The sequence below is a fragment of the Stegodyphus dumicola genome, chromosome 5 (genome assembly GCF_044657685.1).
Source record: "Stegodyphus dumicola isolate Sdum_Otavi_A_Nest chromosome 5, ASM4465768v1".
Lineage (NCBI taxonomy): Eukaryota > Metazoa > Arthropoda > Arachnida > Araneae > Eresidae > Stegodyphus > Stegodyphus dumicola.
Window position 1 is genome coordinate 24,567,430 of NC_140772.1, and position 13,218 is coordinate 24,580,647.

The 13,218-nt window shown below is 34.1% G+C and overlaps 1 protein-coding gene across 2 annotated transcripts in view; it reads left to right on the top strand.

Annotated features, from left to right (window-relative positions):
- LOC118182638 (hemicentin-2-like) overlaps positions 1 to 13,218 on the top strand; it is a 941,057-nt gene that overhangs the window by 717,575 nt on the left and 210,264 nt on the right. For both annotated transcript variants that reach the window (XM_085816506.1, XM_085816507.1), the window contains exon 8: positions 5,178 to 5,516. In XM_085816506.1, the coding sequence (XP_085672632.1) occupies positions 5,178 to 5,516 (339 nt within the window). The remainder of the gene's footprint in view (positions 1 to 5,177; positions 5,517 to 13,218) is intronic.

A 13,218-nucleotide genomic window follows, 5' to 3' on the forward strand; every position in this document is an offset into this window, starting at 1 on the left:
AACGAAAATATCCATTTTGACCGCTATCGAATGCAATTTAACGAGGTTTTTCCGTGATATCTGTACGTAAGGAGAAAGGAGTTAGGACAGAATAAAAGACTCTTTTCCTCCAAAAAAATTATAAAACTGCTTTAAAATGAATTCTGAAGAGAATTTTTCGTGGCGTTTGTACGAACGTATGTACGTACGTACGTACGTATCTCGAATAACTCGAAAACGAGCAGCCTCAAAACGTTGAAATTTTGTATATAGGACTGCTATAACATGTAGATGTGCACCTCGTATTTTGGTTGCAATAGGCCGCACCGAAAGTATATAAATATATGTATATATATATATATATATCCACTCTGTTACCCGGCTCAGTGATCTCAGTTTCTTTACTGTTATATGTTTTTAAATTGTACATTGTTTGCTTTAAAAATGATTGAACTACGTTGTTCTTACCTTTCGGTGAAGGTTTTTATGCCTTTAGTAAATGCAATGTTTTTAGAATTATCAGCAATTTAAATTTGTTTAGGTGCCGCTAAGCCTAATAATTTTTTCGTGGCGGCCATTGCTTGTTTACATTTGAAACAGCAGAATAATGGATTTGTTGCCAATCTAGAGAAACTTAGCTTCGCAACAGCAAAGATAACGCCTTCATTTATTATTGCGAATTAAATCATGATTAATCCTTTCTGGAATTTTTTCGAGAAAATAAGTGCTTAAGATTTACTTCATAATTTTTAATAGAGATATTTTGAGTTTTTATGCGTTTTTGCCTTGTCGCGAAGTGAGAACTGAATTAATTGAATGAGAAATACATAATCGTCTGTGAAAAACGTTTTTTTTTTTTTTTTTTTTTTTTTTTTTTCGTTTTCTTTGCTTAATTTCTTTTATACATCGTTCTAGCTTTATTATAGTATTTGAATAGAACATGTGGCAACAATTAAATAATTCTTTAAATGATACAAATTTTGTGCATTCTGAGTTATCATATGAACGAAATATAATACTGTTAAGTGAACACAGCGCCAGAGTGTCGCTATGGTAAACAAATAGAGTGAATTTTAAAGAATGCATTTATTCTATTGTGGTTTATGCGCTTTCGGCGAAGTAGATTTAATTCAATCCAATAAGTTTAAATGAAATGCATGAAAAAAAGCGCGTAATTTAATATCCCGTACAAGGAAGTCATGTGGTGTACACATCAGATTTTTTCAATCATGATAGGCTTAGTTATAAGAACTGAAAAGATTACGTTTTGCTAACTTTTCTACATCCAACATAATTAAAGCCAAATTAATGCTCCCTCTGAAATCATACAAAGTAGCACACATGCTTCTAATTTAATCAATTTATCATTTTTTCTTGCTAATATAAAGCGATTTTAACCAAACCAGAACTGTCCAGATCGAATTACCGCATTACTTACACGGATCATATATGATCGCTGAATATGAATGGGATGGATATTAAGGTAAATTACGCTTTCAGTTGTAATACGTGACGCATTAATCCTCCTAGATTAATCTTCGAGGATTAAAAGCTTACGTTTTCCGCCCCAAGGATTCAAAACGTTGTCAGAAATCGCATCAGCGTAAAAGTCATTTACATCATCATTTGCTAGCCCCTTTGGATGCTTCCATCTCGAGACGATTTCAAAGTGAGCACAACCGTTGCTTTGTCGATAATCACGCTATTCGCCTTAGGAAAAGAATTGAACATATAAATGTATCAGTGTTTCTTTTAATGATATGTTATTATTGATGATTGGTCATTATCAATGTCTGTTAACGAAAGTCTGGTGTATTAAAATTTGTCACTCAGTAACGCAGCTCGTGAGCCAAATGTTTAATCAGTTATAGATGATATATATATATTATTTGATTTAGCTGGAAAGCTAATGGAAAAAAAAATAAATGTAAAGTAATAACGGATACATATTACTTAACTCATTTATTTTAATGTTTAGCTTTGCAATTAATTAAAGGAATAAAGTTAAGTATTAGAATTATTTTAAGAATTTATGTTTATGACAGTATACATCAGCTAAGTTTATACCCGTTTTTGCTGAAACTAATTCCGCTGCGCAATTTTAACAAACGGCTTGTAACTGAGTTTACTCTTAAAATTGACGAGCTGTTGCCTTATCATTTATATACAGCTTTAATTTCGTTACATTTTTTAATTAAAATGTTTAAGAAAATATGTTAGTAAGTTTCAGATCTGGCTCGAAGTCTTTAGAAAACCTCGAAAGGTTTTCCGTCAACGTTTCACAAATAAATAATAAACAAATAAATAAATATTAGTAATACTAAATAAAATATGAGAAAAATAAAACAGGAAAGGTTTCAGGTTTTAAAATTTCCCCATAAAGGCTGCTTTATAGCTTAAAATGGTCTATCAGTGCAGATTATGGATAGTGAGGATCAGTTGGAATAACATGGGGACGTTTTATATCTTCTGTATATTAAAAAAGTGAAAAATATACGTAATGTTGTAGAGTTCCTCACTTTGGAATTCTAAGTTAATGTTGGAAGTGAAGAATCTAAGAACTGATAAGCGAATAATCGCTTGAGTTCGGTAGCAAGAAACATCAAGATAGAAGGGTAACTAACCCTTTATTATCCCAATAAGATTTAACAAAACTTCGCCTGGGAGCGTACAAGCAAAGCCCGCATTTGGATTTGAACTTAAAAGAATAAGAAGTAAACTAAAACTAAGATTAACTAAAGAAGTATAGCCGAAACTATCAAGGTTCAAATCGAGTAGGCCCCTTAACTTATTTGACTACGAAGCTTAGCAAGGGCCTGAGTACGGCCGAGCGTAATAACAGCTTTGAGAGAGAGAGTGGCCAAAAAGGCAGACGCACGTAAATCAGAAACTCTGATTCTCTCTAAGTCGGTAAGTAACTTCGTGGTTTAAATACCGCTTCTCCTCATTAGATATTCAGCGAGATTCCAAAACTAAGTTCTGGCCAGAAGTAGAAGTTAAGAATTTGACAGGAAAGGAACTTTAACATAAAATTTAACTGTTAATAAAATTAACATAATCCTTACAATGTAATTCTATAAAAATATTTAATGTTTTTAATTAGATATATCATAAATTAAATGCATGTGTATTTAAACGAATTAAATTAAAAAAAAACATAATTGCATCCATTGCTTTTAAATACTTTAGTTTGTTTATCAGTAGCAGATAGATCACACATGGAAAAATACCTTGAATTTTTCTGACTGGCAACAGATTCGAATGAAAAGTGAAACAAAATCGTGTTTCGAGATTGATAACTCTTAGTCTAAAATTCCTGAAGTCTGATCTATGTAGATTTCAATTTACACTGGAATAATATTATCAGGTTCAATATTCCTTCTAACCTTCTTCGGGAACATGCAAGGACCTGACTCGGAACAGAGAGCTTACTAAAGCTATGTTCAAAACTGTGGGAAGTAAACAGGATACACAAGAAGGGTATACTAAACCCTTTATTTTTCTCTATTTACAATGACTTCCGTACTTCGGAATACACCGACCCGCTACTTGGGGTCAAAACGTAAAAGTATAAAAATAAAACTAAACTCTAATTTAACTTTAGAATAATAAACGTGGAAGATTGGCCTTATATTAACAGGAAGCGTATGTAGTACAGAGAACTGTGAACACTACAATACGTTTAAAATTTATCAAGAGGATTAAAACCTCCGGCCTGGAAGGCAACAAGCAACTGCGTAACTTCTAAGGTAAGCGACCTGCTTCGACTCACTGCTTCCTCTCTCTCGCTTGGCAAAAAGCCACAACTTAAATACTTGGCGTTCGCCAGACAAACTTTGCATAAAAACCTTAACGCTTATAATTCTGGCCGGAAGTAGAAAATAAGAAGTGATAGTAAAGATTTAAAATAAAATAAACGTTAGTAAAACTTAAGATCCTTACAATATAAATTTAATTTGTTAGAGTAATCGTAATAAATTAATACCTAAGAAATTCAAGTTGCACACAACTTTATAGTTAAAATGATTTTTTTCAATATGGGAAAACAACATGGAAGAAAAAGTGAAATTCCTATAATATTACAGCTTCGCAAATTTATTTATGGTTAAGTTTCGGGTCTTATTTAATATAGAAAAGACTGAATTATTCAAGTAGTTACACATTCATTTTACGAGTTCGCTTGCGCATGACGCTAGAAACATTTATTTACTTGTAATAAAAATGACGTGAAATCCGAGTTTCTGGGCACGATCCGAGTTCCCCGATCTGAAAATTAACGTTTCGAAAGCGTTTCAGTTTTTGCTAATGAAATGTTCCTAAAATGTTTACAAAAGTGTCTCTAACTAAGCATAATTGTTGAACGCACAGTTAAACTCATAAACAAATGCATATTGGATGTTTACTCTAAATAAATAGTCACGTGATTTATCAATGTGAAGTGTAAATAAAATAGTTAGGATCGTAGGATCGTATCTTTTCTTCTGGCATCAACTTCTAAGAGTTCTAACCAGCAGTTAAACATTTTACCAAAGGTTATTAGTAATGATAATAAAATTAGTAATGATAATAAAATAAGATTAGTAATGATAATAAAATAAGAAGTGTATTAAAAAATACATCCCACCCGAAGGCGAGATCGAAGTCATGAGATAAACTCAGCAAATAGTCATTTTCAAATACAATTAAATGGCATGTCATTAGCAGTGGTCGGTGCAAACAAATCATAAAATTGCTCAATAAAACGTAAAATAAGACTGAAGAAGATCAAAAAGGCCAATTTGAAGAGATAATAATATCCTTATTCTTCAGAAACACAATTCGGGTACAGTACAATTAATTAACCATGCAAGGAAATTTATTTCTTTAAAGTTGCAGAGTAAACACCACGTGATGCGAGATGGCCAGTAGCCAGTGAAAGAGTCATAAGACCGCGAACTAAAATTTTTCACTGTAAGCAAAGTCTTTGCTATAGAACACTACACAGTGCTAAATAAATTCTTGGTTAAATAGAAATAATAAGTAAAATAAGCAAGTAATATAAGTTACAATCAAAGTCCATGAGCTTTGTCAGAGCATAGTCCAACACATAAGCAAGACTTGATTAAATGAACAGTATTAAAATACGTGAAATAAGTAAAATAGTTGAAAATAGCATAATCTTCTTATGTTTATTAATGTCCATTTTGTCTCTGTCTTAGCACCGCCCGCCTTCGTGAAGAAATTACCAGAAAGGGGTGGAGTCCTGAGGAACACGACCAATGTCCAGTTGTTCTGCCACGTCGAATGTCACCCACTGTGCGAGCTAGAATGGTTGCGTAACAACGAAAGCCTCAGGGATTCCATAGTATTCGAGAGCAAGCTTGCCCACCATAGACCTGACCCTCGTCGTAACCTCTTCAGTTCCATCAGTTCTGTTCTCACGTGGAATATGAGTCTCCTACCTGTCAACAGCTTTGATTATGCCACATTCACCTGCAGAAGTTCCGGGAATGAGATAGGAGCTGGAGTATCCAGCACCATGGCTTTTAGAGTGGAGTGTAAGTTGAACTTTTAACTTAATTATGCACCATGTGCAGCGTGGTTGTTACATAAAAAAGGAATATCCAAACCGAGCCTCGTGTATCAGAAGTATCTTCGGAGATATAGGCTAAAACTTGAAAACTTGAAATCTAAACAGCAAAATTAAGATAAATGCATTGAATAACTTGAATTCCCTGACCGGAATCTAACTGAAAGCAAGCTCAGAAATTAAAGAATGCTGAGGTCTGCTGACTGAGAAGATTTGTTGACCTCCTCAACATCTTTATTGCACAACACACTATAAAAATATTTATAATAATTATCAAAACAAAGTTACAATTAACAATACAGTGTAAGCCACATATTATATAAATGATATGTCTAATGCAGTAATGAAATTCGAGAATTTTTATGTTACATGCTTATCCTTATAACTACAATAAACATTAGTTTGAAGTTACAATTCGGCTTCATTTAACAATACTTTCTATTAAACAAAAAATCAAGAAATCTTCTTCGATCCGCTAATTTAAACTTTAATTCTTAACTTAATCTTATTAAGTAGTACCAACTTGACTAATTTAAACTCTTAAACATAAAAATAATAATAATTGAAACTCAAAACAATTAAGAGTACAATTCTGTTGCTTTTGAATATATATGTTACCGTGAAAGATCAAAATTGGAGAATGTCGACATTCACCAAATACGTCGGTGAAAGATCGAATATTGCATTACATTCTTGTACATTCGGACCCTCACCGGTGTATGTCGACAATCACAGGTATGCTCTGGTGTAGGTCGAAAAGAGAGGAATATACGTACAAGCTGTCATTTGCAAAAGGAAGTGTTCCACAAATAAATGCAGTTGTAAAAGCAAGGGCCTCTTGTGCAATTCAAAGTGTCATAATAGTTTAAGTTGTTGCAATCAATAAGATTTGAATCACATAATTTAGTAAGTTTTTATTACTATTATTTTATTTTCTCATTTAGAACATACTGTATAATTAAGTGAGTTTTTAACTTCTATTACTTTCCTTTCTCATTTTGAATGTGCTGTGTGTTTTAAGTTCTCATATTCTGAAGTTCTTATTTTAAGTTTCAAGTGCGTTTTTTCGCGACTGAATTATGGAGAAGAAAATATAATATTCTTATATGTTCAACATTCACCATTAGTACATGGTGAATTTCGACATTGACCGGTGTAAGTCAGAAATAAGAATATTTGGAAGATATTTCAAACATACACCAAGCCACTATGTGAATGTTGACATTCACCGCTGAAAGTCGACATTCTCCGGATTTCGGTGTTTCACCCTGATATATATGTTACGGTGAAAGACCGAAATTGGAGAATGTCCACTTTCACCAGAGAATGTCAACATTTACCAAATGCGTCGGTGAAAGATCGAATATTTCGTTACATTCTTGTACATTCGGACCCTCACCGGTGTATGTCGACAATCACAGATATGCTCTGGTGTAGGTCGAAAAGAGAGGAGTATATGTGCACGCTGATATTCCAAAAGGAAGTGTTCCACAAATAAATGCAGTTGTAAAAGCAAGGGCCTCTTGTTCAAAGTGTCATAATAGTTTAAGTTGTTGCAATGAATAAGATTTGAATCACATAATTTAGTAAGATTTTATTACTATTATTTTATTTTCTCCTTTAGAACGTACTGTATAATTAAGCGAGTTTTTAACGTCTATTATTTTCCTTTCTCATTTTGAATGCGCTGTGTGTTTTAAGTTCTCATATTCTTAAGTTCTTATTGCGACTGAATTACGGAGAAGAAAATATAATATTCTTATATGTTCAACATTCACCATTTGTACATGGTGAATGTCGACATTATAATTAAGTGTAAGTCAGAAATAAGAGTATTTGGAAAATATTTCGAACATACACCAATAGAAGTGCCGGAACCCTATGGAAGATCGTCAGGAAAGCGTAACAAGAATAAATAAATAAATAAAATGACTATTAAAATCATTGATAATTTTAACTCATTAACTATTTAAAATTAAATAGTTAATGAGTATCAAATTAATTAATTATTATTTGAATGATATCAATAATTAATACATATTAATTATTATTTAATTTAAAATTATTATTTAATTAATTCATAATGAATTTGTTATCATTTATTAAAATAATTAACGATTAAAGTGATTAAAATTAAATAAAATGTAAAGAGATAAAATTTAATACGCGATTTTTTATATAATTTTATTTTTGCTAAAAGTAAAATTTTCTAGACCAAATTTCTACTGAAATAATTGTTCAGTTACATAAAAAAAGGGTCGAGCTCCGGTGCGCTCCGGGTAGAATTAGAATATGTCCCAAAACTAAGAAGTAGCGGAGCTGGGCTCCAGTGGGCTCCTGCGCAATTTAATCTCTGCCAAGCCACTATGCGAATGTTGACATTCACCGGTGAAAGTCGACATTCTCTAGATTTCAGTGTTTCACCGTAATATATACAGTGGATGGACAAAAATATGGAAACACCTTGTGAAATGCATGTTTGAAAAGAAAGAGTGATTTTAATGAAATATGTAGGTGGCGCTGGCGTTTTTGACTGCTGACGCCACCTATACAACTTCGTAAATGTGCTAAACAGTTCAGTTGTTGTCGGAGTACTGTTATGTGAGGTTGTCATTGCATTATGTCAGAGTTAACAGACTTCGAACGCGGGCAAATTGTTGGAGCACGTATGGTAGGTGCTTCCGTAAGCAAGGTAGCCGAGGTGTTTAGTGTTTCAAGAGGTACTGTATCGAAGATTTATTCCGCATATTTGAAAAGCGGAAAAACATCATCTGCTAAATCACAGCGCGGACGAAAGTGTGTCCTGAGTGATCGTGACAGACGATCATTAAGGGCAATTGTGACGAAAAATAAGAAGACCACAGCTGCAAAAGTTACTGCTGAAATGAATGTTGTGTTACCGAACCCTGCGAGTACCAAAACAATTAGAAGGGAGCTTCATAAACAGGGAATTGCTGGCCATGCTGCAATTGAGAAGCCACTCATCAGTGATGCTAATGCCCGTAACAGGAAAAGGTGGTGTTTAAGTCATAAAGCCTGGACTATAGGGCAGTGAAAGCGAGTAATATGGTCTGACGAGTCTTCTTTCACATTGTTTCCCACTTCTGGCCGAGTTTACGTCTGGAGAACGCCATCTCAAGCTTATAATACAGACTGCTTGTTGCCAAGAGTGAAACATGGTGGGGGTTCTGTTATGGTTTGGGCAGCCATATCGTGGTTCTCTGCTAGCCCCATGATAACTGTGTCAGGGCACATGACTGCCAAGACTTATGTGAACATTTTGGCCGATCAAGTTCATCCCATGGTACAAATTTTGTTCCCCGATGGTGATGGTGTCTTCCAAGACGACAAAGCCCCTGTTCACACAGCTCATATTGTCCAGAACTGGTTTTCTGAGGACGAGGATGAGTTGTCCCATCTCCCCCGGCCACCACAGTCACCAGACCTGAATATTATCGAACCTTTGTGGTCTACATTGGAACGGAAAGTGCGTTCTCGTTATCCACCGCCAACATCGTTATCTGAACTTGCCACCGTTTTGCAGGAAGAATGGTATAATATTCCCTTGGCAAACATACAGGGACTGTATTTATCCATTCTGAGAAGACTGCAAGCTGTTTTGGATGCCAACGAGTTTTCTACACCATACTAAGCAAAGAAACATGTTTTTTTAAAGTTGTTTCCATATTTTTGTCCAACCCCTGTACATTCCATTAGACTTCAGATAAGCGGTTTTCCCCCATCCGTTTGCACGATCTTCGACAACATATCTTCTGACAGTGCTTGCGGAAACAGTGTAAGTCTTTCCTCATTCACGTTTGGACATTCTATGATCCTATGAAAAGCCATCCGCCTTTGTATTACCACAAATACATATCTAGTGTCTTTCTTTCAAATTAAATCTGTTTAAGTATTTTGGAAGATCTTCGTGATTAGTGAAAATTTGGTTCAGAAAAAAGTCTGATAAATGAGAATTTAGGGAAGAATTTGAATGTAGTTCTTCCTGTAACATCTTCAGTCCACCATTCTTGCCATCCTTTTTTTTCTTAGCCACTAAAAATAAATAACTCCGTGGGACTTTGCATTCATTTGGAGTTTTCATAAATTCCTGATTTTACTACTTCTTCAATGGTTCCTTTAAGCCTAGCTTGGTTATTACAGTCAGGTATGTGAAATTGACGAAACAATTAAAACAGAAAAATTAGTTTTGCTTTGTATAACTATCATTTCAGACGAAAAGAGTTTCACATTTACTTGAAGAATTCGTGAGAAGTGTATCGTTGAAAATATGCCTGATTATAAACTTTTTGTTGTTAGGTACTGCCTTTTACAAAACATAATGCATCTAATCGAACCTTAACCCCTTCGAGCCGGGTAGCGAAAACGCGCGCTTATCGCGGAGGCTGGCAGTGTCTTCCGCGAGCGTCTCTCCAGGGCCGGGGCTTTTTTGCTACTTAGCCTAAATCCATGAAATTTCCGAAGTATCAACGCATTGTTTAATAATGCTCTATAGAGTATTTAAACGGCTTATGCTTTATAGATATTTATATATATATATACTTTATTTACCTTATTTCTTGTTTAAATGCATATTTTACACATTTTATTTTAATTACTCACCATTTTATGACTTTTAACATTATAATCTGAAAACTAAATATATTACTTAAAATTCTCTTTTCGTATGAAAAATTTTAAAACAGGGATCTACACACAGTCCTACGTTACATTCCTTGAACTCGTAATAACTCATTTGCCGTTTTGGAGGATATTTCCGGGAATGTGAACAAACGAAGCATCGTCGTCTCATTTTCTTATCAGTCTCTTCTGAACAAAGTTTTGGAAAATGTCTTTCAGTTAATCTTTCAGAATCAATATCAGAATATCAGAATTTCAGAATCAATATCTGAAATATTTTGCATCATTTCTGCTATTTCATGCTCTGTTAAACATTTTCGACGCTTCGACATTGAAACGGTAAAAACAGAAAGAATTCACGTCTAACAAGATCTAATTATTTTCTAAAAACTGAACTGTAAACGGATATACTCAACGCTTTAGCGCATATAAAACTTCTACTTACAATAAACAACTACCACGTGCGAATAAAGTGCGATTTAAAGAGACGTCATAAATCACGCCATTCGGAAACATTTAGTTCCCGGTTTGTTTATATAATCAAAAACACGTGTATGTGAGTCATGCTTCTCTCATTTCGAGTAGAAGGTCTAATGTACATGTATCTGAAACTATATGGGCATACAGTGCCATCTTGTGGCAGAAATTATAGTTTGAAAAACGTTCCAAGGTACTGGCACAAATACGTGACAGTCGGTAGAGAATGCAACAATGCTCTGGCACGCCTGCGTGTCGGCCGGTAGATAAGTGTGTTCGTTGCTGGCACGTATACGTGACAGTCGGCGCGAAGGAGTTAAATTATCATATAAAGATAAAAAATAACCGCCGAACCAGAATAGTGGCTAGTGACTCTGCCTGACCTACTAAGGGGCTCGAGTCCGAATCTTAGAGAAAGCATGGGTGTTTGTAAGTGTATAGTGTCTGTGCGGCATGAGGGCACTCAAAACATGCGGCGAGTCGGTTGCCTCTGGAGAGGTTCGGGTTAAGGGAGGAAGGGTGGGAGATCCCTGGACCCGCCCACCTCGGCGGTAGCAGATATATTGGGGGTTGAACTGAGTCCAAGGCTCTCGCCAACAACAGGCACAATCTTACCTCCTTTCGACGATGAAGTTCATCAGCTAGTTCTGATATCAGACAAACGAGATTAATCACAGTAACAGTAAGAGATAAAAAGTGGAAAATTCAATTTTGCCAGGGAATATTTGACGCATTGTACGTGGAAACAATTATAGTACTCATAATAACATATTCTGTGTTTTATTTTATTATGGAATTAAGGGTAGAGCGTAAAATTAAACAGCCAGAAAAAGTAAAAAAAAATTGAAAAAGCATTTTTGATATATTTATTAAAAAGTAAAATTTGGTTGGAAATACCTCATAACTGTTAAATGAAGCATTTAATGTTAGTGGCTATTTTTCACGTTATATTTTTACATTATTACCACTGTACGAAAAATGTACCTTTATATGAGTTAAGTATAATTTGCACATTTATATCGTTATATCCATAATATCAGTTTCAGATATTATATGGTATTATCTCTTTTGTCTTTGATTATTATTAATTATTTGATTATTTATAAAATGAGAATAATGACAATTTTTATCTGAATATAGTTTGCGCTAAATTTACGTTTTTTTTTTTTTTTTTTTTTTTTTTTTTTTTTTTTTTTTTTGAAGCAGGAGACTTGTAAAATGATCAGTTCCCTCACCGGAACGCTTATGGCAAACCGCACACTGATCAATGTTAAGGAATTTTTCTTACTGCGCATGCTCAATGGTGTACCGTTTGGCGTGGGAGAAAATACTGGAGACTAAGTATAAGCAACCCTGTTCGTCATGTAGGTCTTATCGACTGTTTACAATTGCAACAGTCTATTTCATTTACTTATAATTAAGTATTTGACCTTTAATTCAGTAATTTAAACTAGATTTAATCCTTAATTTGTTAAAGTATATATGAGGGGAACGTATGGTAAATACTCATTTGTTTTTATTCCTCAGAAGTATAATCAGCTAATATATCTTGTAATGTTTCCTGTCTTGTAATCCTTTTTAAAAGAAAATTTGGGTAGTCTACAATCGACATGTACACTCCAAGTAATGAAGCAGCTTACAACCTGACACGTTTTAAAACCTCGAATTGTTTGCGCCCAAGATAACACAATATCAACCATATACCGTATTTATCTTCTTTTAAAATTGCGCCAAATTCTCTTTTGGGCATGCGCAGTACGCGAAATTCGTTTAACGTTGGATCAACTCAATGTGCGGTTTGCCATTACGCCACCGGGACGCGTAATGGCAGACCGCACATTGAGTTGAACAGTGTTAAACGAATGTTGCATACTGCGCACGCCCAGAAAACAATTTGGCGTAATTACTATGTTGGCGCGATTTGAAAAGAAGATAAATACGGTATATGGTAGACGTATCGCCATCTAATTGTAAACAAATCTGGCGTTTAAATCTTCGTAGAGTATAAGGTAAATGTAAATTAATTACTGTGTTAAAATACTATTTTTTGCTGTACTGCTCAAACAACTAGAAAGCTGAAATTATTGCAATTATTGCGAAGTAATGTGAAGCAGTGTTTACATTCAAAATGTAAAATATAATACTTATGAAATTCTGCACATTCCTTTGGAATTGTACAAATTTTCGTTCAGAAAAAGACTGACATTTAAGATATATTAGTTGAAAATTTATTCATTATACTTTTAAGCAATAAAAACAATTCAGGATTTACCATACGTTCCATTCGTACATACATAAACAAACACTGAGGAATATAACAAATGCTTGCAAGTTATTAAATTCTTTGAAATGAGAAAATAAAAGCGCGAATATACGCTAACAAACTAAGCGAGATACTCCAGTTTACAATTACTGAATTATAACATGTAAACAAATTACATTTAAGTAACGAATTATTACGAACATATGTTAACAAATATTAAATGCACTGTTATTGACAAATTAAAATGAAACATATATTAGAAAAATAAGCAAGTGCAATCGGTATGGACGTT